The 26,451-nt window shown below is 41.4% G+C and overlaps 1 protein-coding gene across 7 annotated transcripts in view; it reads left to right on the plus strand.

The window, feature by feature from the left end:
* MGA (MAX dimerization protein MGA) overlaps positions 1 to 22,204 on the plus strand; it is a 60,526-nt gene extending 38,322 nt beyond the window's left edge. For 5 of the 7 annotated variants that reach the window (XM_030239766.2, XM_030239769.2, XM_030239771.2 and 2 more), the window contains 9 exons: positions 811 to 2,498; positions 8,845 to 8,969; positions 10,287 to 10,338; positions 12,016 to 12,198; positions 12,893 to 13,004; positions 14,525 to 14,758; positions 15,397 to 15,573; positions 15,991 to 16,143; positions 17,131 to 22,204. In XM_030239766.2, coding sequence (XP_030095626.2) covers positions 811 to 2,498; positions 8,845 to 8,969; positions 10,287 to 10,338; positions 12,016 to 12,198; positions 12,893 to 13,004; positions 14,525 to 14,758; positions 15,397 to 15,573; positions 15,991 to 16,143; positions 17,131 to 18,431 — 4,025 coding nt within the window. In that variant the 3' untranslated portion in view covers positions 18,432 to 22,204. The remainder of the gene's footprint in view (positions 1 to 810; positions 2,499 to 8,844; positions 8,970 to 10,286; positions 10,339 to 12,015; positions 12,199 to 12,892; positions 13,005 to 14,524; positions 14,759 to 15,396; positions 15,574 to 15,990; positions 16,144 to 17,130) is intronic. The other 2 variants (XM_030239773.2, XM_030239774.2) reach the window with 2 other exon arrangements.
* Positions 22,205 to 26,451: the final 4,247 nt, after the last annotated feature.

Genomic DNA, 26,451 nt, shown 5'->3' on the forward strand with positions numbered 1-26,451 from the left:
CAAAAGTACTTTAAATGCAGGTTTACTCAGTAAATAGCAGGATCTTTTTTTCTTTTCTCCCTGTTTCAAAACACACCTCAAAGAGAGGGAGATAGAGTGGGGTGGAAGGGAGAGCAGAAGCAAGTACAGTAGATAAAACTGTGGGGAGGAGAGCAAATGATGCTGAGCTTTAGCTGAGTTTGAGCATAAAGTGAAGTAAAGAATCAGTCAACAAGTTTATTTAATTTCTTTCTGTTTTGAGGCTCTTGCTGAACAAGAGAAACTAGTTGCCAGTTGGTAATATTTTCCCTCCTTGTTTATGGAGTGTTGAAATGCTGCAGAAGAGTTCATAAAGGTAAAAAGGATGGTGGTATAACTGTGTAATTTTGACATAGTTTTTTCTCTTTGGAAGTCTTTTTCCAAGAGAAAAACAAAAATATTTTAAAATTAAATACTATTTTTTACCTTCTTTTTTTACTTTGAAAAACCCAGATTTCCTCATTTTTCAATAAATATAAAATGGGAAAGTAAAATGCAAGACTTTCAATTCTATGTTTTTTGATTGAAAAGTTTAATGCTAGAACTTAACATTTAGTCTGTTAGCTTTAAAGTGGCCAATTCATGTGTTTTACTGTGGTGTTACTTTAAAAAATTCAAGTTTATATGTCTTTATGCAGGACCAACTTTTCCACTGAGAGCCTGTGGTCAAACACCTGATTCCATTATGATCTTTGGGAGTGGAGTCTGCTTCTAGTACAGCATCAAATAATAAAACTGGACGAAAAAAGTTGCTTTGAGAAAGTCTCAGTTGATGTTTTGTTTTCCTCACAGGGTCTATTGTAGGAATCCGGTTGCCTGCACCTTCCAAGCCTCCTGAGTCACCTGTTTCTCCCACTTCCTCAGTGTCTTCCACTTCTCCTGCTGCAAATTCAGCTATACAATCTGCAGTACCCAAGTTATCCCCACCATCCAACTCAGCCACTCAAGCATCTTCTCTTCTTCCTTCTGTAACAAGTTTTGTGTCACAGGCAGGCACTCTGACTCTGAGGATCTCTTCTTCTGCTGTCAGCAATGTCACAAACCAAACAGCTTCTGAGTCTAAAATAGCCTGCAGCTCGGGTGGTCTGTCAGCCACCACTGCTAACCTCATACCTTTACAGTCTGGGAGTTTTGCTTTACTTCAGCTCCCAGGACAGAAGACTGTCCCAAACTCTATTCTTCACCATTTTGCATCTCTTCAGATGAAGAAGGATTACAGGAAAATATGCAAGAAAGAGGACTCAGGTGCTGCTCAGCAGAAGGAGAATGGCAAGGCTTCATGCTCAGGTGACACAGAAGTTACAGAGTCTGATGCCACAGTGCCATATGGGAAACAAGAAGAAAATGAGTTGTCGATTAACCAGTCAAATGCTGCTGAAGGGTCGGCATCTGGCACAGTCACACCTAGCGGTGATAGAAATTCCACTACATTAGAGATAGAGGAGAAGAACTCAAAGGTGCTAGAGAGTTCTTTTGATGACAGCTTTTCTTCTCAGCATGATGTTTCTGCAGATGTCATATCATCTGACCATTCGTACATCAGTGAGAAGCCAAATGATGAAGAAGAAAAAGGGGCTTCTGAAGAGAAAGAGGATTCTGGCAGTTCTGAAACTGTTGTGGAGGCAGTTTCAGCTAGCTCTTTTTGTGGGTCATCAGATGAGTCTTCGGTTGCTCCTCTGGAGAATGCACATTCACAGAGTCTCGAAAATCGGGAGGCTGCACAGCTGAAGAAACATGGGAAGGAACAAACACATGCTAAATGGGAGGAGAAACCAGTAAAAGAGGAGGAAGAAGATGCGCAGACACAGACGGACGAGGACAACAGAGCAAGTTCTGGGCAGTTACATAGTCAACAAGAGCAAGATATACAGGTGAAGATCAAGGAGGAACAAAGTGAGATTGAACTGTTTGAGAACAAACAAGAATTCCAGGGTGATGCTGCACAGCCAGATGTGGAAAGGAGGGAGTACAAGGGCTCTATAGAAGTAGAAAACATAGAGGAGAAAATAAGAAGTAGGTCTGAAATTGGTTCTGTGGAAGAACAGAATAATGCTTCAGAACAGCATAGAATTGATACGGAGGAAGGCAAAGGAAACATAGCTAGGCAGGAAGGCAGTAACAGCAAAGAACAAGGTGCTTGTGATTCTCTGGAAGAAATGAAAACAGGCCATGATATTCTAACACATGTTAACAGTTCTTGGAGCAAAATATCCAGCATTGTACCCCCTTTAGAAAATAGAAGTGAAGTAGATAAAGCTGATACATCAGAGAAAAGTGACTTCCTGACAGCGCCAGAACAGAGGGCACACAAAAAGGATTACATGCCCACTATTGATATAACTGCTGATGATATGGAAGAGGACGAAGAAGAAGATGAGGAGGAGGAAGAAGAGGATGAAAAAACTGATGATTCTGCTGATGAGATGCTGGATGGTGCTTCTGACTTCCCAAGTGAAGAGGAAATAGATGTTGAAAAAGTGGTAAGCGTTTAGCTATTTATGGAAGGTTTTTTTTTTAATTGACCAACTAACATATCAAAACCCATGCATTTGAAAGACAAAGTATGAGGTTCGTGTTTTGGACTTCAGTTTCTTTAGGAAGTGTAAATTGGGCTTCTGAGTGGAAATATCTTCTATTTCTTAGTTGCATGCTTTTTTTTTTTAGGTAGCAGTGTAGTGGTCTTGTAGAAATTGCCTGCTTTTCAGATAACAGGAGTTACATTCAACAGTTTGTAATAGAACTGTTTCAGGTTGTCTTCCTCCAGTATTTACTCAAATAATTTGCTTACTTGTTATGTGACTTGATCCAAAAAGTAGTGGCCAATCTAGTATTTCTGTTATTTTAAGATGTTTTCTTCTATTTCGTTTTTGTAGCCTTAGTTAACATTATTTCTGGAAGGAGTATCTGACTCCATTCTTGAATTCCTTTTTCAAGTTAATAATACATTTAGATTGTATGTTAGAGCTGTCATTCCTTATTTGATAGAAAACAAATTGCTCCAAAAGTCACAGAAAAGGGTGAAACATTGTGGTTAGTGCAGTTAAGATATGTTTAGATTTTAATGCTCATAAAATTCCCATCAAACATAACCCCCAAAATAAAGTAATCCAATGTGTAATTACTTCTTCCATATCACTACATGACTTAAGAAACAGTACATTGTTGCTTAAAATTATGAAGCTGTTGTTTTATGAATCAGTCAAATGGACATATGAACTAAGAAAGCCTTTTCTTTGAATGAGATACAAGTGAAAAGAGAAAGATTAAGCTGGAGAAGATTTGAAGAACAGACAAAAATAAGAGAGAAAATGGTTGTGTCTTCAGGATAGAATTCTTCCAGTCCTTTTGTGTTAATGTAATCTTCTTGTAGTTGAAAATCAGACTAGTGTTCTTCGGTACAAACGGGTCTAGAGGACTCCTAGAACACCTGGGCAATAACTTCTTGGTACAGGTCCTACAGGAGCCAGCTAGGAAATGTGCACTCCTTGAACTGCTGCTTGTAACAGGCTTGTGAGGGAAATGGCAATTGGCTGCTGTCTTGGCCACAACAGCCACAAAGCAATCAAGTTCAAATCTCTGGTGACAGGAGGAAAAGTGCCAGCAAGACTTCAACCCTGGAAATGAGGAGAGTAGACTTCAGGCTACTCAAGGAGTGAGTTAGGAAGGTCCCTGAGGTTACCCACGTAGCTGACTGGTGGAAGCCAGTTGATTCAAACTTTTTGGATTTCAGTAAAGCTTTTGATACTTTCTCTCACAGGATCCTTGTAGACAAAATGTCCAGCACTCATCAGGATAAACACATCAAGTGATGAGTGAGCAGCTGGATCATGGGTCAGGTGTGAAGGGTGATAATGAATGGGGTGACATCAGACTGGTGCCTGGTCACTAGCAGGGTTCTGCAGGGCTCCATCCTCAGGCCTGTGCTCTTCAGCATCTTCATAAGTCACTTGGAGGCAGGACTGGAAGGGATGCTATGTAAGCTTGCCAGAGATGCAAACTGGGAGGAGCTGTTGACTCTCAAAGGTAGAGAGGCCCTGCAGAGAGACCAACCATGTGAAGTTTAACAAGGGCAGGTGCCAGATTCTGCACCTGAGATGGGACAACCCTGGGTGTACAAACAGCCTGAGGAAGGAAAGGCTGGAGAGCAGTGCTGTGGAAAGGTACATGGAGGTCCTGGGCTGTGGCAATCTGGACGTGAGTCTGCAGTGCCCTGGCAGCCAGGAAGGCCAAACGTGTCCTGGGGAGCATCAGGCACAGCATGGCCAACCAGGCAGGGGAGGGCATTGTCCTGCTCTGCTCTGCTCTGGGGTGACCTCACATCAAGACCTGTGTGCAGCTTAGAGTGCCACAATATGTAAAGGACATTAAGCTGTTGGAGAGCATCCAAAGGAGGGCTGGGAGGGTGGCAAAAGGCCTTACAGGAGTGAGGAGCAGCTCTTTAATGAGTGGCTGAGATCATTTGGTCTGTTCAGCCTGGAGTAGACCGAGGGGAGACCTCACTGCAGTCTGCAACTTCCTCACAAGGGGAAAAGGAGGGGCAAGTACTGCTGTCTCCTCTGTGGTAACTACCAGTGACAGAACCCATGGGAATGGAATGAATTGGGTCAGGGGAGGTTTAGGTGGCATATTAGAAAAGGGTTTTTCACCCAGAGGGTGAGTGAGCACTGGAACAGGCTCCCCAGGGAAGGGGTCACAGCACCAGCCTGACAGAGTTCAAGAAAAGTCTGGACAATGCTCTCAGGCACCTGGTGTGATTCTTGGGGATGGTGCTGTGCAGGGCCAAGAGATGGACTTCAATGATCCTTGTGGGTCTCTTCTAACTCAGGATATTCTGTGATTCCATGATAGCCAAGTGAACACTCTGGCTTTTAGAGAACCTCTTCAACTTCCAGAAAAATTGACTAATCAGTTCATTTTCCAGCTCCCTGTTCTCAGACAAGGTGATAGTATCTCAGCTGCATGAAGGTGAAAAATCTGAATACAGATGTTATATTTGAAAGTTCCTTTTAAGTGGAAAACTGAATTGTTGCTGCCTTGTCTTCAGCTGGGTGGTGGCAGTTTCATACGTCCTGTATCCTTTAATAACTTGAGCAGAGTTATCATCAGGTTTTGAGAACCGCTGTTAATTCATTCCTGATGCCAGATAAACTTCCCTGACATGGTCTTAAGAATTTGTTGGTAAATCAGCAATATTGTCTAGGTCACAGAGTAGTCTTTTATCAAGGTTGATGTTTGAAAACTCTTTACTTTCATCCTGCAAAAGATGATGAAGCAAATGAGTAATATGAGAGATTAGAAGAAATGTTTGTTTTGGAAGAAACATACCACACAGGTTTTGACTGATATGGCTTGGAAAGCCATGTAAGGGTATGTCTTCACTGCAAGGTCACACGATTACAATAAGCTAGCTTTGGTTCTAGAGCAGTGAAGCTGAGGAATGAGATTTCAGGGGTCTGTAAAAACCTGTCTGGAATTTGGATTTGTTTTAATTGCTGTTGCTGGCAAGTTGACTTAGCACATCAGTGCCTAATGAAGAAGTCAGTTAAGGAGTTAAACTTTTTATTTTTCACTGAGATGTACTCTTCTCTCATCGTAGTGCTTACAAGACACTTACAGGCTGCACTGTATTGTTTGTCAGACTGGATGAAGTCAGATCATGTAAACAGACTAGTAGAGGATGTTTATGTGCTTCATTAAATTAGTGGAAACAGAAACAAAGAGTACATGCATGCCCACTAACAGTTTTGTTTAGTGGAAATACTTAAGACAGCTCTTCTGTTAGTTTGGAATGTGGACTGGTGTTGGTTGATCCGCAAATGGCCATTTAAACCTTAGAGAACTCCAGTGAGAGTCGGGAAGATTGCTGCCTACCTGTAGTAGCTATTAGTGTTTATTTTTTAGCACATTTTCACACACTGGTTAATTGTTCTTAGTTTTGCACATCAGTGCCATTCAGATTACCTTCTTACCTTGTGCTGACTTGTGTCCTTGATGTAGAGACTTTTCTACTGAAAGAAGGTTGCTGAGATGGTACCTTTTCCCTTTTGAATTTCCTACCCTGAGTTGCATCAAGATGAGCTTAGGATGGTTAATCATTGTGGGTTAGGTGATATGAATAAAACTTTCTGGGAATATCTGTAGAAGCAGACTAATGAGTTATTGGGACATGCTGTCTGAACAAATTCAAGTGTGATGGTTTGGGAGGGGATGTTAAACTTTTGATCTCCAAGCCAGGATGATTGCACACGGAGTTCCTGCTGAGAAGGACTGCTTGGCCTGGGCTAAGTCACAGGCTGTGGCCCCTAATTGTTCACAAGTCCTTGTTGGCGTAAGCCAAGACCATGCCGGGGGTTCTTCTGGTATTGTAATGCTGCAGATAAGAGTCCCATGGTTCAGCTTACTCCTGTAAAAACAGCTTCTATGTCTGGCAAGGTACTGCATTGTAAGTGTTGTTTAAAAGTGTTTTTCAGTCGTTCTTTTTCTGAGCCAAACACTGAAATTATAAGGACTGTTATCAATTATTATTAAATTGTAAGCTTCATACAAAGTGCAAGTGATACAGTTTGTGGACAATATAAATTCTAACAATCTCTTGCATGTTGTCAGCTTTTAGTTCAGAGCATGTGTGTAACTTGCAGACATTGTACCATAGAAGGCAGCTTTAGAAATTACACGTTTACTTGGGTAATGTGTAATGACATCCATTGTCATGTAACCTCTTTCCTCAGCACTGTTGCTGAGGTTCCTCTACCATCAGGTAATTTGCTCTTTAGGTATCAGCAATAGGGGTTTAGGCTGCCTGGAACAGAGAAAAATCAGAGGAGGGGGCTTAAAAACAGGCATTGAAATGAAGAAAGGGAAAAATGCTGTAATTTCCATAACAATTTCAGAACTCTGTTGTAGAATGGTTTTGCTCCTCTGGTGTCTTCATTCCATAAGGTATTTCACCCTTATTCAGAGGCATTTAGAATTTATGTAACTACAGGAAGTAGTTTGGAAAGTAGTGTGGATTGAATGATGCTAGAAAGGTAGGGCTTCCACAAGCATCTTCAAGAATCATGCTGGGCTATGGATAAGATTCAGCCTATGGCAGGTTGGCAGTAGGAATAGCTGTTCTTAAATGTCAGAACTACTTACTTCTGGTGATCTTCATGATTATGATATTTTCCTGTTGCTAGGAATTCAGGGGTTGAGAGGAAAGATCTACGAACCAGAAGCACTTTCCCCTTTGTTGGTAGATGAAGAATGAAAAGAATGAAAAAGTTAATTACTTCTGTTTTTTCATTTCTCCACATTCAGAATGTGTAAACTTAAAGATGTTAAGTTCCTGGTGGGCAACAGAGTTTTTCATTTCTATTTTTTTTTTGTCCATCTTTCATGAAAAAGATACCATATATTGGGTTTTGATACCATTTTTCTAATATGATAGTATACAGAGTGTTGAATTCTAGAGCAGCTCTAGCCTGGAGAATTGCTGTCAACCCTTTGATTAGCTCTGTATAACTTACCAGCACTGGAAAACTTTATGACAGCAGTGTTTCTATGGTTAGCTAATTTCCTGGGACACTTTCCCTCTTTCTCTCTGGATTGGAGCATCTTTTTTGAACTACCCTGCCTGACCATGTTTCCTCCAATGTAATGATGTCCAAATGTAGTTAAGACAGGGTAATACTGCCCACTGAACAAAACCAGTACACATCTCTTGCACATAAGAGTCACAGAAATGGTACTGTATAAAGTGGAAAAGCTTAGAGGAAGTATCAGGAGGCTTTCAGCATCATGGTGGATTTATGAATGATCCAAGAAAACAGGCAAGACGGTGAAGTGCCTTTAAATAAAGAAATAGATCAATGTTGCCACTACCTCTTGTACATGCAGTATCTATTCAGTAGTTCTGTGATTTAAATAGTATCTCTGAATAGTTTTCGTTTAGTCAGGGTAGTTCAGGAAACTGGGTAAAATAGAGTAGAGAATGGAGGTGTAATCACATTTTCTTGCTTAAGGAGAAAGAATTCTTCGTTCTTTGCTGTAATCAGACCAAAGATTGTAATGTAAAAAACTTTACTAAAAACTGTAATACAAAACAATTGGTGGAATAGGCATGTTTTCTTGGAAGAGGGGAATCACCTGGACTTTCAGATGACCACAAGATTGATATTTAACTCTTTTTGTTGCTACAAAACTGCAGTTGTTCCTTATCTCTCTCTTCACAAAATATCAGGTTTTCTTGGTCAGGCAAGCATGGAGAAAACATACTCTTCAGAATATAAGAAATATGTAAAATGATTGGGCAGCATTTTGGCAGCATTTTGGAAAGAGCCAGAATCTTACTCTTCATCATGTAAGCAGTTTACTATGTGATCCAAAGAAGCCTGACTGTATGACATCGTGACTTTTGCTGTCTTAGGTATGAGAGACCAGTACTAAGGTGGTAACTATTTCAAATTCTGTACAAATTAGCAAGAGTCTGCAGTATTAGGTTGTAAAGGCAGTTTAATCTTACTTGAAAATGGAGGCAGGAAAATTCCGCCTTGTGAAAGTTTTTGTCTCAGCCGTAATGAAAACGTTAAGGACAAAGATGGGTTCTGCCCTAACCAAAATGCATTTTTTTAGAGTTGCTTGTGGGAGGAATTCCTGGAGGTGACAGATAAAGTAACCCCCTGCTTAGCACTGTTTACTGGCCAGTGTAGCTGGAGATGTTGATTCCTTGATGGTTCTAAATGTTATAATGTAATCTCATTTGAGACTGAAGTGAAACTGTTTTGGCCTGAGCGCTATTGCTGAGTAGATACTCATTTTAAAAAACCAAAACAAAACCTGTTCCAGGATGCGTGTGAATACAGAGAGGATGACGAGCAGGTGGACATTGAGACCGTGGAGGAGCTTTCAGAGAAGATTAACATTGCCCGTCTGAAGGCCACAGCTGCTCATATCGAACCCTCCGACCAGAAGTAAGCACCCCTGGAGAGCACCTGTGTATCCCCTGTGTATCCTGCTGCTGGCTGGTGTGGAGTGATCCCCTTAAACAACAGGTGTAATGTGATGACAAGATAAAGCAAGGCTTCTGGCATGCCTTCCTCAGCACTGGTGCTTCCCAGTGTCTGTGAGGATGGTGCTGGCAGCACTAAGAGTAGTATCAAGGTGTCTTAGCCTTTTCTTTCTTCCCCTCTAATTAATTCATTTATGGGGATGTATCTTGTAAAATTATTGAGTAAATAGCCTCCCTTCCTGCAAACTGAAAATTAGCAGGGCTGTCTTTGTTTTACATGTGATTTTGTAAGCTTTGTTTATTCTTGCTGGTGGACTTCTGGGCAGAAATAGTCATTAGGTTAGTCCCTGACACTGTAAATGATAGATTTGTCTTTGGGACCATTGCCCCAGCAAAGAAAGTATTTTCTCACTGACATACAGTCTGACATGGTTGGATAGCTTGGCTTACTTTTTTTTGGTTGGTTTATTTTTGTTACTGTTGTTGCCCTTGCATTTATAATGATAAAGGCAAAATTAAAACCTGGCTTACTTGAGGAATGTAATGATAGTCATGGCTTTTTCTCAGTTGCATCAAACAAAAGAATGGAGAACATTGCATCTATCATTATTTTTGTTTGAAGATTTATTTTTAGAAACTTTGAAAAAACTGTTTGGTGCTATTATATGCCTACCAAATAGTTACCTCTTTTTTCCTCCCCTTTAAGGATAACAGCTCAACTTTTATCCTTAGGTGGTGACTTTGCTTTAAATTTTGAAGGTCTTTCACTGAGAGAGAAAAACAGATGTCATGTTTTGTTAAAAATAATTTTCAAATGTGTGTTTTCTTTGTTTTGTTGCAGCTTCTGAGATATGAGGAAGCTGCTGTTATTATATATTAGGATAGTAATAAATTTGAGGATTTCGGTTGGTGGTTCTTGGTGGGGGAGGGATTGCTCTGCCATCTGTATTATATCTGTGTTTATTAAAAACAGAACCAAAGCATACTTTAAAAAGATACTTTAAGCAGCTAACAGTCAGAAGCTGAATTTATATTCTTTTTGGCATATAGTGAAATAGTTTGTCTTTTGCACTCTGAGATAATTTCAGAGCTTTCAGAACAGCTTAGTTACTTCCAGGATGATGGCATTGGAGATAAGAGTTCACTTTCTTGAGAAAACTCAACAGATTCCTGCTTTTATGCAATTACACAAGAAAAGTTAATTTCAAGGCATAAAAATGAGCAATTCTAGATTGTTGGAATGAATAGCATTGGGAAAAACTTTTTACCTTTCTTCCAGATACCATCCTCCTAATTCTTCGGATGAAACATTATCAGAAAAACATGCAAAGGTATATGTTTGCTCTCCTCTTTCCTTTTAGTATCACACCTCCATTTTAAAGATAAATTTTCATCTCACATGCAGCTCTTAATATGATTTATCTGCCTTGCAGATACTTGTGATTAAATGCAAGAAACCAAATGTACTGGGGGGGAGTTTGCTCATTCCAAATCTCGTTAAGACAAAAGGGCTGGTGCTGGCATCAGTGGGTTTCAGATTCAGCTTTGGCAATATGGGAGGAAGATCTGCCTTTTATTTATGACTGTGTTTGCTTAGGTTTTGTGTTCTTGGCACGAATAATTTTTACAGCACACTTAAAATAATAAATCAGCAAAATTTTCATGTGTTGAAGACAGTATGTAGAATTGTATAGGCACAGGACTGGATGAAGGAGTTCTAAAAACAGAAGTTTGAATATATGTTTAAGCACATAATCCTATATGTTTAATCACAGAATCCTTTCAAACCAAAACTCACTGCAGTCCTTGAGAATCTTGTGCTGTATTTTTGGGTGGCTCTGAAGCCAGTTTCTCTGTCCATAACTGTCTGGTATTCTTGACATCAGCTCAAGGGCTTCCTTCTGTGGTGGGGTGGGGCTTTGAGTGCGGTGGGAACCTGGTGTATGTCTTAGCTACTAGAGCAGGATGGGATGTATGCCTTTGCCTGAGACCCCTGGATGGGATCCAGGATGCTCTGTCTGCCTCACCTTTTCCGTGTGTCCTCTTCTCTGCCCTTGAATTTACATTGTAAGGCCTTCCCTTGATAGGAACCCATGGCCAACACAGGAGCAGTTGCAGCTGTACTGTGCTCGAGTCTGCCTGTGAGAGCAAAATGGCTCTCAAGAGCCAGATTTCAGGAGACAAGTCTTCAGATTCCTCCTAGTGCAGCAGGCTCAGAAATAGTATCACTAAATCTGAGGAGTCTTTCTGCTGATGATCTGGGGTTTTAAGCAGACCTAAAATTATCTAAAAACCTGTGTTCATTTCTTCCCCATTAAGTAAATAGCACAGCTGTACAAAACCTGGAAGAGTAATGATGACATAAAAAACTTCTAAATCTGTGGAGATCAGTAATTTTGCTTATTGTCTGGCAGTTGTTTTAGAAACTTAAGCAAATTCAAAACCAGAGGCTCTTGGCTGCATTCTCTTTGCTGGTGGATGTCTGGTGTGATAAATGTCAATGCCATCTTTCACATTCTGACTTACTATGTCTCTTTGGACCAACCCATAATGAACTTATGAAAGAAAGTGGAAATCAAGCTAGTTTAACTCCGGGGAAAGATTGAAGTCTCCTGTATTTGATGTAATTATTTCATTTGTTAGTAGACTTTCTTGACAAGCAAACAAAAAATACTTGGCTCAAACATACGTGATTTTGCTGTAATGCTGTGATTTTATCTAAGTAGCCTTGTGTTGCAAAAGTTAAAAGCTTATGAACTGGAGGGACTCGTGCTCTTTTCCCTTAAGGTTGATGTAATTATGTTGGTCACTTCTTTGGTCAGCATTTCATTTCTTACTGTGTGTCCTTCTGATTCTGAACTTTCAGGAAGACATAGTAGCAGGATAGCATGACGTGGACTCTTCAGGTGTCTGTAGAAAGGCTGTAAATCTCACATGCATTTGAACATTGTCTGCCATTATGTTGCCTTCTTTACTTAAACTGGTCAATCTGGTTGCTCCTCCTGCAGAAGCATCAGACCTGGAAAAGAAAGCTGAAGTCCCAGGCTGAAGCCTTTGCTCATTACCGGCAGACACACACGGCAAATGAGCGTCGGCGACGTAATGAAATGAGAGGTCTCTTTGACAAGTTGAAGAAAGTTTTGGGGCTGCTGAACCTTCCCAAGGTCTCCAAATGCTACATTCTCAAGCAGGTAGGTATTTTGGAGCTTAAGTGAGGAGGAGAATCATTTAATCTGGACGGAGTAATTATGCTAGTATGAACTCTTCAGGTGAGTCCCAGTGTAGAGGGGACTTCTGTCATCTCTGGAGGACTCTCTAGAACAAAACAATACCTGAAAGAATCTGGATTCCAAAATGCATAGTCTTGATGACATGAACATATATTTTTGGATTGGCTCTCTCCTTGTATTCTTTCTGAATCATGGAACGTTATGTCTTAATTCTTTAGTGGTTTCTTGTGTACATAAGGAAATTTTTTGATCCATTAAATCCATTACTTTTTTTATGCTTGAAAAGATAGCATTCCATTAGGCACTATACAGACATTAAAAAGCTTAATTGTAAAGATGTAAATGACAGGAAACTAAACATGAGTGGTAGATATGGGATTGTGTTTATCAGCTGTACCTAGAAACTAGAAGATAAAAGTTTGGGGTCTTTCTTAAAAATTGCTGATGTTTGGAGGAAGGGCAAACAAGATGTTTATCACTCCTCAGCCAGCATTTAGGGAAAGCTGGAATTCATGGTACTTCACATGCTTTCTCTCAATCCTATTTTCTCAGGATTACAGAAATTTTAAAATAAATTTTGTAAAGGTTTCTGGGAAGGAAAACTATTATTTTGTCTGTCACTGGTTTATAAATCAGTTCCCTGATACTATTTTAGGCCTTTGAGGAAATCCAAGGACTGACAGATCAGGCAGATAAGTTTATTGGACAGAAGACGTTACTGACACGCAAACGAGATGGTCTGATTCGAAAAGTATCCACGCTTTCAGGTGAGACGGGTTTGGATGCAAACTAGCTGTAATAATGCAAGAAGAGGCTTTTAGGAGTGAGAATGTGTGGAGTAAGCCGTGCATCCAGGTGTGTCATTGCTTCACATAAAATTCAGACTTGTGATGCCAAACAAAGTTCTGCTAAGCTCTGACTCAGTGACAGGCTCATCATGCTGATAGAAATGGCTTTTGTTTTCCTTCATGCCTAAAGGAAGTGTGGAATGCTCTCTGCTGGGAGCCACAGGCTTGGGTTCCTCTGGAAGGGTGGGGTGATGGTGATGGTGTCCCTTTATTCTGTCACTGGTCACTTCTTTTCTTCTCAGCCCTTCACAGTCACACACAGCTGTCTCTGGTCAGTACCGAAACATCCAAATCCTTGCAGAGCTTTGCAAATGACTTCTTGTCCTGCTTTCCCAAGAACCAGTGCTCCTACAGGCTAGAATGTGTCAGCTCTGTACACAGAACAAAACCAACGTAGACTCTAAGCTGCTGCTCATGCACACATTACATCTTGTATTTACTGTGTCTTTCTGGCTCATTTGGAAGGGTAGGAGAGCTGTGACGCATTTTCAACCAGTGTCAAAATATGTGAACAAACAAAATAATATTTTAATCTTGCAGTCTGGGACTATAAACAGTGGAACACCTGTAAAGTAGAAATGAAAGATACTTAAATCTTCTGTATTTACATGAATCCATTCATCCATATATAAGGTATTTGATTTATAAAAAGTAAAAGGTGTTGTAATGAAGTCTAGTAATCTAGAAATGTATGAGAGGTCTTTTGAGTGGAGAATGAAAGAAAAAACTTCACAAAGTAGTTATTTGATCTTTTGCATTCCTAGTGAGACCTCAGATTTGCTGAGGAAAAAGTCCTCTCTCAGTAGAGTTAGTCAAATATAGACTCAATTAAAGATATACCATGATGTTAAACTATAAACACTAAGGAGAAAACAAGCTATTATAGTCACTTGAACTTGGATCATGTAAAACTGTGTGTATTTGCAGAAAACAAATTATTTATGAAATCTGTGTGTTTGTCCAAGGTTAGAATTTTCATGGCAGTGGTAAGCTGTATGTGAGTTTACATTCAAATGTCATTTGAGTAACAGGGTTCATTAGTCCAAAAAATTTCATTCCAGGTAAAGGTAACATTTTATCCAGTAGTCATATGTTTATCATTGGGAGGTGTGGGAGGATTTTTTCATAGCTGCGGGTGTTTTCTACTAGTATTTGTTCAGCAAGAGCCTGTGCTTGTGCACGCTGACTTCTGCTTATCAAAGTGGCAGACAAATTCTAAAATGTGTGGATGTTTCTGAAGGGAAAAAAAAAATCAGAATAAATAGGTAATTGCTTCACTCTGATATTAAGTATACTATTTACTTGGTGGGGATGGTGGTTATCTGTTTTATAGTAATTGAATGATGTCAGCTTAATGCATTGTTATTTTCTACCATCAGTGTTTTAGTTTTGGAAAGAGAGTTTGAAAGTAAGCTGATTCTCTGATAATTTTTCTGTAGGAAAGACAGAAGAGGTTGTCCTGAAGAAGCTGGAATATATTTATGCTAAACAAAAAGCAACAGAAGCACAAAAAAAGAAGAAAGAACCTGAGCCACAGAAATCAGCTGCACCCTCCACTGCTAGCACCCAGCAAGAAGGATCCTCTGCTGCCCCTAGAGAGCCAACCCCCATAGCGATGACAAACAGAAGGGGCAAGCCTTTGATACTTGCCAGGAGAGGAGTCCGGGCCACAGGTGAGCTACAAGTGGTGCATGTCCTGCATCAAGGGGAAACAGCCATGGAAGCTGCACCCCGTGGGAAGGCAAAATGCCAGCTGGCTTGTGCAGGCAGCCTCACTCCTGAAACAGAATTGTGCGTAGGACCGGGAAATGTCCATATGATAGGTGTGGAAACCGCTTGCTTTCAGTAAGGATGAGACCAGTACGACTGAGGTCATCAGGTGAATGTGACTTCAGAGTTTCAGAATGATGGGAAGTAAATTCTTACTCAGTTGTCCTTTAATCTCAGGGAGTTTCACTGCAATCCAGCAGTAATTTCTAAGAGTTGAAGGTGGTTCTTTTTCTGCTGACTCAAAACCCCCAGAATGGCTGGGGTTGCTAGAACAGACTCTTAAAAACCTCCCTCCTCAAAATGCTAGCTCTCAACAAGGATGGAAGTTTGCTCTTAAACTGAATGGCGGAGTTGTCAGATACTGGAGAGTTTTTTTTGTAGATGAGAACTTCTAGAGAAGTGTTCAACATTTGTGGAGACCTTCACATCATAAATGTAGGAAGAAACAAAAGAATGGCTCCTTCCAGAGCTGTACCTAATGCTGGCTCGCAGGGGGCTGTGCCAGAATAGATGAGTGTTTTACATACTTCTTTTCTTGCAGAGGACTCCTCAGCCTCTCTCACACTCACGGCTGCAAGCGTAGTGATGACTCCACAGGGGCAGGTGCTCACGCTGAAGAGCCCCCTGGTCCCAGGGCAGGTGGCAGCTGTTCCTTCCACACTGCTGCAGGCTGAATTAAAGCCTCGAGGGGCTGGTACTGCCATGACAACGCAGCCCGGTAGGATCATGTGGCATGATGTTAATCAGTATAATAGTGTTCATAGATGTGCAGAGCAGTTTATGAAGTTAATAAATTTAGCTCTAATATTTCGGATTTTTTTACAACTTGGCTGAGGTAGAACTTGGCTCTGATAAGAGAGATTAGATTATTAACTCAAACTGTCAGTTTATCAACAGGTTAGTAAAATGTGTTAAAATTTTGCTATTTAGAAATTAGGGAAACATAGGGAAGAATTCCTAATCACATAAGCGGTCTGCATTTCTGTTTTTACTGCTTTAAGATGTTATTGAAGTCTTGCCTTGAAGTGCACTGCTCCTGTTTATCAGGAGTATCTGAAGTATTTGAAAGTACTGTATCTGAGTATCTGAAAGGCTTTTGTTTTCACTTCATCCCATTTTTCTTTTCTTGGATAAGGTGTTGCTTCTGTGATGATTCAACTGCCAGGATCAACAGTTCCTGTCCAAGTAAAAGGAATCCTTACTAACTCTACCATTCCTATTACACTGTCAACTGTTGCTGGGAATCCAGCACCCTCAACAGTGGTATCAGCTACACCACCCCATTCAGGTAAGCTCTTTGTTTTCCATGGATCTTTGTGCTTGTATGTAGGGAACATTATCCTTGCAAAGCTGAAGGTAAATTGTTTTCTCACTAAGGAGTAATTGTAGGTGTTATTGTCTGGGTATTCAAAGAAAATCATGATTAAATGTTTGAACAGTTTAGAGGGGCCTCTAGGAGATTATGGATTAGAGCTTTTTAACTTTCCTTCATCTCAATGAGCCTGCTTGCCCTCAGGAAAGTCAGGAAAAGTAGATACTGAGATGTGTCTCTGGTGTAATGCATCCTCCCGGGGAAACTTCATTTCAGAGTGGTGGTGGGGCTGCTGAAAATCTTTGCCTGTAACATCCGGATTCTGACTGTGGCACAGCCCCTTCCCATACCCTGCCAGCTTTGCTGCCCATGGGAGGGCTGTTTTTCAAGACCTCATGCTGTACATTGGATCGAGGTGTGGGGTGGTTCCTGCCAGCAGGGTTCTGCTAGCCATCTGTTGTGCTGAAAGCAAGCCACTCACTTTCTGCTTCCTTGTAGTTGTTTGGGCATAAAAGGAAAGTTTGCTTCAGATGTAGGGCTGGGAAAAATCTCAGTGCTATTAACAGGGAATGGCTAGGAGGTAGAAAATAGGTAATCAGTTAGTCCCTGAAATGTCTCTGTAGCACACAAAAACAGTAATGCAAGATGTGATCATAACAAAGTATAAAAAAAAGTAAGAGGGAAAATTCTCATTTTGTTTGCCTTGTGCATCACCATCTGAACTGTAAACACTGCAGTTGGTTGCACTGGAGCTTGCTCTTGTTCTACAAGTTGAAAATGAAGCTGTTAAGGTTCATTTTATAAATGAAGGTGTGTTAAACCTTCTGTTGACCAGAGCTGTGTAAGCAGTCTAAATTGCAGTTTACTTAAGGAAGTCCTGAAAATAATCTAATTGTACTTACTTCGGAATTACCTCGCAGTTAACACATACCCTAATGGATGCTGCTTTGTGTGGTTTTGCAGAAAGTGAAGATTCATTCATGATGCCAAAGATTGTTAATGTAACATCACTGGCTGCTGAAGCAGGCATGAATCTAAACCTGAACCGAAACAAAAATTCTAATGCAACAGCAGGTGCAGGTACTCCAGCTTCTGAGCAATCCTTGGCTGTAGCCCCCCTTGAAACTATGAACAGTGACAACATCCTTTCAGAAGAAAAAGCCAAACCATGTCTGGGAGACAGTGGTGGAGATGGAGAAAATACCACAGGTCCAAAGAAGGTTTTCTTTGAAAATAAAGATGTCCTTCCACAACTCTGGAGTGTATCATGTACAAAGGAACCTCCAGAGTCCTTCAGCAAAAAGCTCTGCATTGGTGAGTTTGTAGGAAGCCAAACGAGGAGGAAAGATGGTGATTCTGGAGGGGAAAGATTAAAATCCAAAGAATTGTCATTCCGCAAGCTGCAGATCAAAGATTCTAGGATAGAAATGGAATTGAGGAAAGTAGCATCGGCAATGGAGGAAGCAGACCTGGATACAAGTGAGATACTGAGCAGCATTGAGGAGAGTGATGACACCGATGAAACACTCACTTCACTGCTCAATGAAATTGCCTTCCTCAACCAGCAGCTGAACGATGATGCCTCAACCATGTCTGAGCTGCCTGGTGCTCTCAGCTCAGATTTCTCTCATAAAGGTGCAGAAGCTCGTCGGGGAACAGCCAGTGATCTCTCCGCTACAGATGGATCTTCCTTCCAGTTTGGCCATTTGGGAGGCAGTTTTAAGGACCTTTCTGAAGTTCCAGGAGGTGGTGGCTCTTTAAGTCCCCTCCTGCTGCACCTGGAAGATGATGACCTTAGTGATGGGGACAAGAACTCAGGGGAGCCTTCATCTGAGGCAGATGTCTTAAAGATAGTGATAGGTACTGAAATGAAGAATCCACTTTCCAATCTGTCTGTAACTAGTGGTGGGAATGGCAAAACAGTAACAACCCTGTCAGATTCCACTAATGTGACTCCACCAATTTTGCAGATGAAGACTAATCCAGAAGCCAGTAATGCTGACAAGTCGTGGAGGCCCATGCCGAAGCTAGCACCACTTGGTTTAAAAGTGGCAAGTCTGCCAGTGGACTCAGAAGGGCAGAGTAATAAAGTGATGCCCTTACTGGCACCTGTTGTTGCAAAACAGGCACCTAGTGGGGTAAAAAATTCATTACCTGCAACTCTTCAAGAAGGACAAGATAACAAAGTAATGCCCACATTAGCACCTGTGGTTGCGAAGTTGAATACTGCTGGGACCTTGCCTTCAAGTTCAGCAGGCAAATAAGAGCAGATGTTTTTTATCAGACTGGAACAGAGGTCTAGAGCAGTGTGGCCAGTGTCATTGTTCAGCAGCCTCCATTGTCTGCAACACTTTTTTTCTGTATAGCATCAGTACTGTGTTCATCTGAGGGGCAGGCCCCAAATTGTCAAGTAAGTGTTAGGAAACTTTAAGCATGTTGATGTACTTTTACCTCACTGTTGTATTCTGGGTGTTCTCCTTCCCCTTTTCAAGACAACAAAAATTATCTATAACCATTGCTGGGCACATGGTATCCTTCCAGAATTGGGTTCTTCACAGGAATAGTTTATTGAGGGACTGAGAATCTGAGGCTTTTGAAAGAGATTTTTTTTCTCTCCCCAGTAGGGAGGCAGCTGTCTTGTGGGGGAAAAAAAAGCATTATCTGTTTTTGTACCAGGCAAATTATCTATGCAGAAATGGCATTGTTTTTATTTGCTTCTTTTAATATTTGCAGAATATGATAAATATGCAGAAATCAGGTTGTAGTTACTCTCAAAGTTGATACCTAGAGCAGCAGAAGGGAAATCTGAGACTGCAGAGGGCTGAAGTGAAAAGGTTTTTTCTTTGGTGCTAGATAGTTCTCTAGCAGAGACTTTTTAAGAGCTTATGCACAGAAAATTGTAATAAACACTGACAACTCTCACTGCTGGGGAAGAAAAACACATTTCCGCATTTCCCGATGTAACTAGAAGGAGGGGACAGTATGTTAACTTTAATAATATTGTCCTCACTCTCACCTCCTGCCCCCACACAAATACTTCCCCCTTTGATGCTTAGGACATCCGTAAGGAAAAATTGCAGAGTTGACAGAAAATGTAGCTAGCCACCCTGTTGCTAGGTCTTTAAATACATTGCTGAAGTAGCTCGAGTGTTTTCCCAGGTCCTGTTTTCTTTCCTTCTGTCATTCTTCAAAATGTGTGTGGTGGCTGGGAATGTTCACACCAAGTATTGCTTTGTGAAAAAACAGAAAATGCTTTCAGGAGTCTTGTAGCCTGGCATAAGTGAGCGAGGTGTACATGTGAGTGTAAATATGAAAATATGTGTATAGCTTTCCAAACCTTTCATTTCTTTATAAATTCAGGAAAGGTACTCAGAGGTTTCTCACTGCATTTGCACAAGCTGTGTATAGCAAAAAAGTCAACAAAAATGCTCATTACCAGGGAAATAGGGCAGTATTGAATCACAAGATGTATTTTTTATTCTTCTCTGCCACTGCTTACTCAATAACCTGTAGATGCTCTTCACTGTTCAGCTGCTGAACTATGAGGGGCCTGCAGACTGTAAAGATATTTATATTTTTGTACACAATTTCTGTTTTCATAGTTTTCTTGACAAATGAAGTTTTCAGCCTCGGAGAGATGATTTGTTAATGAGTATACACAATCTTTTCCTATCAAGTTTGTAAATATAAGTTACGGTGCGCTTGGGGGGCTTCTTAACTGTTCCAAAAAGGTAAAAAATGTTGCCGTGAAATTTGAAAATCATACAGTTTTGATGGTGCATTTTGTTTTATGTTCAGGAATGTAATTCCATTTCTTAACTGTTCCAGCAGCAGCAGCTGGGATTACCTCCCGCCATTCAAATTGCCCATTTTTGGTGATGCAGTAATCCAGGAATTTCATCCTTCCGGCACGGAGGTTGTGCAGGTGTTGTGAGCGATGTTCTTCCACAGTGAGGGAGCAGTGTTTGTACAACCATAGCCCTGTTCAGTACGCTGCATCTTCTGGATCCATGTCTAGGGTAGATCCATCAGGGAATTAACGTACCTTGGGTGTTTCCTCAGCATTTTTATTATTTATATTATGCCACAGAGGAGAGAAGCCCTTCAAGCTCAGTGTGTGTAAAGTTACTCCAGAGACTACATTAAAAAAGATTTTTCACCTGGGCATTCTAAACAGTGTGTTTTAAAATAGTTACATACAACTCTCTTTTGCCTTTTGCATATTTGCTATTCTAATATTTCATACACGTCTGGTATTAGTGATTTGGAAAAGAGAGTTGAGGTCATTATGAGAGTCCTGCAGGGTCTTACAGTTGTCACTTAATGCCTTAGGAAAGGGGATTTACAATCCCAGTAAGTAATTAGACAAATGTTGCATCTTATTAAGGATTTTAACCTTATTTTAAACTAGTAGAAAGAAATGCTGCTTCTCATTAAGGATTTTAACCTTATTTTAAACTAGTAGAAAAAAATGCTGCTTCTAATTAAGGATTTAACCCTTATTTTAAATTAGTAGAAACATTGTTGCTTCTCATTAGGGATTTTGACCTTATTTTAAACTAGTAGAAAAAAATGCTGCTTCTAATTAAGGATTTTAACCTTATTTTAAAGTAGTAGAAACATTGTTGCTTCTTATTAGGGATTTTGACCTTATTTTAAACTAGTAGAAACAAATGCTGCTTCTAACTAAGGATTTTACCCTTATTTTAAACTAGTAGAAACAAATGTTGCTTCTTCTTAGGGATTTTGACCTTATTTTAAACTAGTAGAAAGAAATGCTGCTTCTAATTAAGGGTTTAACCCTTATTTTAAACTAGTAGAAACAAATGTTGCTTCTTTTTAGGGATTTGGACCTTATTTTAAACTTGTAGAAATAAGTTTCTTCTTATTAAGTATTTAACCCTTATTTTAAACTAGTAGAAACAAATGTTTCTTCTTATTAAGAATTTTAACCTTATTTTAAACTAGTAGAAATCTGGAGTAACTAAATTATTTTACTAGCACTACATCACACTCAAATTTATTTACCTGGGAATCTGGTTCTGAGTATTTCCAATAGGCTGGAGTTGCTTATTGTTTTAACTTGTAGTAATTTGTTTTTCCAGTAGATTTCATTCCTCCTGTGCAAGAAACAGCAGCAAGACTGTTCTGTGATTACTTTTAAATTCCTAATCACTAACCCTTGTTTCTGCACCTCATTTTTTTTTATGGTTCCAAACAGCCAGTTTTAATTATCACACAGAATTGTGTGTTCTCTGTGGGACAGAGAGGCTATAACATAATAACCGATCACACATGATCGAAAAACAATAATGAACTTTTGAGGATGTTCTGTTTATTATCTGGGAGTATAAAATTTCTGTATGTGAATTTACTGTTTGACATTGGGCAGAAAAAATAATTTACTGCAGTAAACGTGTAATAATGTCAAGATGACAGCAAAACCTTTTGGTCCCTAAATGTGACTAAAAATTAACTAAGAACAGCCCCCCAGTCTGGCTGTAAAAGGTGGCATTTGGTGTGGTTCCGAGAAAGATCTTTGATGGGTTCCAGCAGCCAACAAAGCATGTTTGAAATGCTCTTGGGTTTTGCTCGTTTCACTGTCTTGTGTCTGCAGCACATTATTTTGCTATGAATTTAAATGCTGACTCTTTGCTCTTCCCTTAAGCTCCCAAACATTTTAAAAATTACATATGCTGTCATTTGAGGCAATAATCATAGAATATTACACTTTATGAGAAGATTCTGGAAACAGGAGAAACAAGGAAGCCCCTGCAACGTGCACGCTCTTGCTTGACCAAGAGACCTGGAGATTTTCTTTGTTTTTTTACACATCTGTAAATAGACTGGAATGTTTTTAAGAATATAATGAAATGTCAAATTTAGCTTTTTTCCTTTTATATATTAAAATATATCTTTCCCTCTTTTTTGCTTTTGGAAAATTGATATTTTTGTAGAAATCTAACAGTACAAGACTCTTAACTGTATGTGAGGGGCAAAGTGTAAAACTAAAATAAACCAATCAAGGTCAACTAGAAACTGGCTCTGAAAGTTTGTTACAGGGAGAGAGGGGGAGCAGAAATGATGTGGTGGTGGGCTGTTAGTGACATGTGGCATTGGACCTGAGCAAGTGGTACATGAATGCTCTGAGGCCCAAGTCCTGGCAGCTCAGACATTGGGTTTTGGTTCAAGTGATCAGACAACTCAGAGATTTCTCCCTTTAGTCTTAGAAGTATGCAGGAAATCCCTTGTAAGAGGGGATCTTGACTTGTTGAGCGCAGAAAAGGCACCAAGGGGAGGGACTTTCTTTTCTGCGAGATGTACCTTGAGCAGGAAACCAAGGGGGTTAACATTTGGTCATGGCACAAAAAGAAAAAAAAGAACTGAGAGATGAAGCCCACAGAAAGCTTAGATTCCCTACCCCAACCCCAAGCCCAGGTTTATCTTTTGTATCTGTTTCCTTCAGAGAAGGAACACAAGAGCGGTCCTAGTGGGAACAGGTTTGCTGATCTGCCTTTAAGTGTCAGAGGAGAGACACTTTTTTAAAAGAAATAGATAAAATGCCCATAACAAGTAGCTGTCTATGGCTTCTACATGCAGTGACTGGAAGATAATACCTGAAAGTGTGTGGGAGTTCTTTTATTTGGATTGTTTTTTTTGTTTGGTGGGTGGTTGGTTGGGGGGCTTTTTGTGTTGTATTTTTTGTTGATTGGTTGGTTGGTTTTGTTTGGTTTTTTTCCTTTTTTTGGTGGTATTTTTTTCTTCATTATGTAGTACATTTCTACAAATGAGAAGTTAGTCTTACAGACCTGAGAAAAAAAAATACAGTGAGGAGAGCAGCTACACATGAGGGTAAGCAGCTGACTGGAGAAGACATGTCACAGAATTTATTTTTATTTAACGGGGAACATCAGACCTTACAGGAATTAATTATTAAAAATGGTTGACACAGTCAACATATTTTCTGAAATTTCTCATTAAACCCTTCAGCAAGGTCTCATCCTATTACTCCTTATTTTAAGGGCTAAAGTTACTTCTTGGAATAGAAAGAAATATAAGCATGAAGTATATCCAGTCAGCCTTGCAATGGAAAGAACTTTCTAATAGAGGCCAACAATCTGTGCTGGGGATCTCTGTTTTCCAGCATATTCATTGTGTTCTTAGAGATGCAGATGGTGGTACAAATAAACTCTGTTGACAATACAGAGTTACAGGCAGCCTGTGCAGTAACTGATGCTACAGCCAGATTTGAGTCCATAAATGCAATCCAAAATGTGCAGGACCAGTTTATCCATAATTGGCAGTGAATGGAATCTAAATTAATAACTGTCATTTGGGGTCATGGTAGTGGAGGAATTTTAATGCCATTTCTTGTCACTTGAGCTCAGTGCCTCATCTATTTGCCCTTTTAACTGCTGCTACTCACCAAGAAGGTGTCATTACACCGCAGTGTACTTGACTGTTCCTGTTCATTTGGAGTTGGTGGTGCCTCAGCTTGCATTTTAGTTGTCCGTCTTGTGTCTCCTGGGAGTTGGAGGTGTCTGACCAGATGAGAGCTGTTCTGGAGGTGTTCCTGTCTTCATTCTCTTGATGGAGTTATACCCTAGAAGGATTTAGTCTCCACTTGACTGAGTCTTTTCTGATGAAGAGGAAAGTCTCCTCCTGACCAGCCACCTGAGTCTTGCAGGCTGCCAGCATGACCCTCCGTGCAGTGTTTCAGGCAGCTGGAGAGCCCTTTGCCCCAGGCTTCCAGCACCTCCTGCACGCTCATCAGCATGAGCACATCCCACATCCCGGTGCCAGGGAGGCCTTTGGGACCTATGGCTGTGTCTGTCTAATCCAATTATGCACCCAGCCCAGCAGCCAGGGGTGTTTCACCTGTGCTGGTGTGTTTGGAAATGTCCCCGCTGTCCCCTGTTTTGGTGCTGCCAGCAGAGCTACTGTGACACAAAGCTCAAAGACCTGTCCTTGCTTTAATGGTGGTCACTTACCTGGTGCATCTTGCTCTTGTGAGGGTTCTCTGTTTTTTGTAGGGCTGTCAGTGTACAGGACTGTGGTTCCTCGAGGGTACAGCTGTTGGCCCTGGCTCTCTAATGTAAGGTAGATGCTGGAAATCAGAGTGGAGAGACTTGAACCCAAAGGCAGCATTTCACCTTAGCAGTCTCAGCTCTCAGCATGGCAGTAGCTGCTGGGGAGCAGGATCCCTGCCTGTATAAGATGTGCATGTGGTGGGGGGTGTATCAAGGGGCAGTCAGAGCTACGTGGGTGTGAGCAGGCAGGCTGCTGTGCTGTAAGAGCAGGGCTCAGTCTCTCCGCCAGCCTGCTGGGACCAGCTCCGTGGAGGAGGAGAAAGGCTTTCCTGCTGCCTTTGACTTCCTTTCCCAACCCTGCTGAGCACAGGGCTCCCTGTAGTTCCCCTGTGTGACACAGAGCGGTGCCCCTGGCAAGTGCCCGAGGTGCTGTGCCTCGTGGGCTGAAACCAGGCAATTAAATAGCAGCTAAAAAAAGATCCGCAGGCATAAGCTGTGTGCCATTTTTAGCGCTTCCAGCACCGATTAACTCTTTAGACAGCAGCTGTATGAAACAGCCTGCCCAGTTCCTCCTGCTCTGTCCTGCTGGCCAAACCCCAGGCCTGCTGGGGCAGGGCTGTGGCTGCCCACAGCAGAGCAGCAAAACCTGTGGGTGTGCAGCTCTTCCCAGGCTTCTCCAGGGCACGGGGCTGTATGGACACAAAACCTCCAGGCAAAGTCTGTAGGCTCACATGGGTCTGCAGAGCTTACCCAAGCAATGGGTTCCAGTTTGCAGCTGAGCACTGCAAGGATATAAAACTCTTTGTGCCTCTGAGGTGCCACTGGATCTGGAAGATGGACTTTGGTCCTCTGGACTTTCAGATCCAGTGATCTGTGATTATTTTTAGATAAAAAATGTAAAGTAACCACACTATTAATACCAATCATCTTTAAAAAAAGAGGCCAGAATTTCGTTTTGAAATTGTGCTGGACCCAATCTACATAAAAAACCAAAAGGGAGGATGAATGCATGACACAAGCTGGCTGGTTTATGGAACAGTACAGTGCATTTTCAGGCCATGGGGATGGGATGACTGACGACCACCTCCCCCTTCTCCTGGACCTTCTGCAGAGTGAAAGTATGATCAAGACTTGTTTGATTTGTAGCACTTAACTGTTCTGTTTAACAAGAAGCCCATTAGCAGGACAGTAAGAGCTTTACAAATGTTTTTAGAACAGCACACTGCTGTCTACTGAAGGATGTTGCAGCAGCACGTGCTGGTGTAGCCTCCATTTTAGTGCCTGGCCAGGATTTCCTGCAGCAGTGAGAAGAGAAGGGTGGGAGCTGACTCAGTAGTTTGGCAGAAGCAGCTGGGGAAGCTGCTGCCAGCTCTTGCACCACCCATCCCTTGCTGCCTTCACTGTGCCTTGTGTGCCAGAGCCCCTTGCAGGAGCTGCACAAGCTGCTCTTGGCCAGAGGGGCAGGTGCTCCTCTTTCTCCCCTCCTTCCACCAGTCCTTCTGCCTGCTCAGGCATGGAGCTCTGAGCCCCATCCACTGTGTAAGGAATAAGGGGCTTAGGCCCTGCTGCTTCCTGCACTGCTCCCTGGCCTGCCATGACACACACACCAGCACCTCAAAGCCCAGGCCTGTGGCTACACTCGCCTTTTGGCACCAAGTCAACTGCTGAGCATGTGCTGGGTTCTCTCTTCTGAAGAGCAGCAGTGCCATGCCAATCCCTCTGTCCTCTTCTGCTTCCCTCTGGCTCACCCTGCCCTCTGCATGGCTGAGGAATTGCCAGCTGTACTCTTTGTATTTACAAAACATGTTCCAACCTAAGGAGTGCTAAAACAGCACAGTAAAATTTTTGAAGGGATCCTGGAATTCCTTGCTGAGGTTCTTTTCTTCTGAAGGAAAAACCTCAATGGAGACAAGGTGTCTGGTTTCTTTTGGTATCCAATGAAGGCTGGAACTGTTTGTGTAAATAGCAGCTAAAGGTGCCTCTTCCTGCAGGAGCTGTTGCTTGGCACGGGTGAAGCTGTGCTGTTCTCAGCCACGAGCCCTTGGCCCCCGTGGCCCTCCCTTGTCTGTCCCTGCCTAAGCCGGAGGCACAGGCAGTGCTGAGCTTCGAAAAGGTGTGAACTAATGCTGTGCCTTATTTCCGAGCCGTCCTGGACCTGGATGTTACTATAAAACGTTATGTAGCTAGAGTAAAACACGATTTGATCAACCATTAGTGTCCCTCTGGGGCGTGGCTGGAGCCACGTTTGTGTGTT

This window comes from Serinus canaria, chromosome 5 (assembly GCF_022539315.1).
Source record: "Serinus canaria isolate serCan28SL12 chromosome 5, serCan2020, whole genome shotgun sequence".
Taxonomy (NCBI): domain Eukaryota; kingdom Metazoa; phylum Chordata; class Aves; order Passeriformes; family Fringillidae; genus Serinus; species Serinus canaria.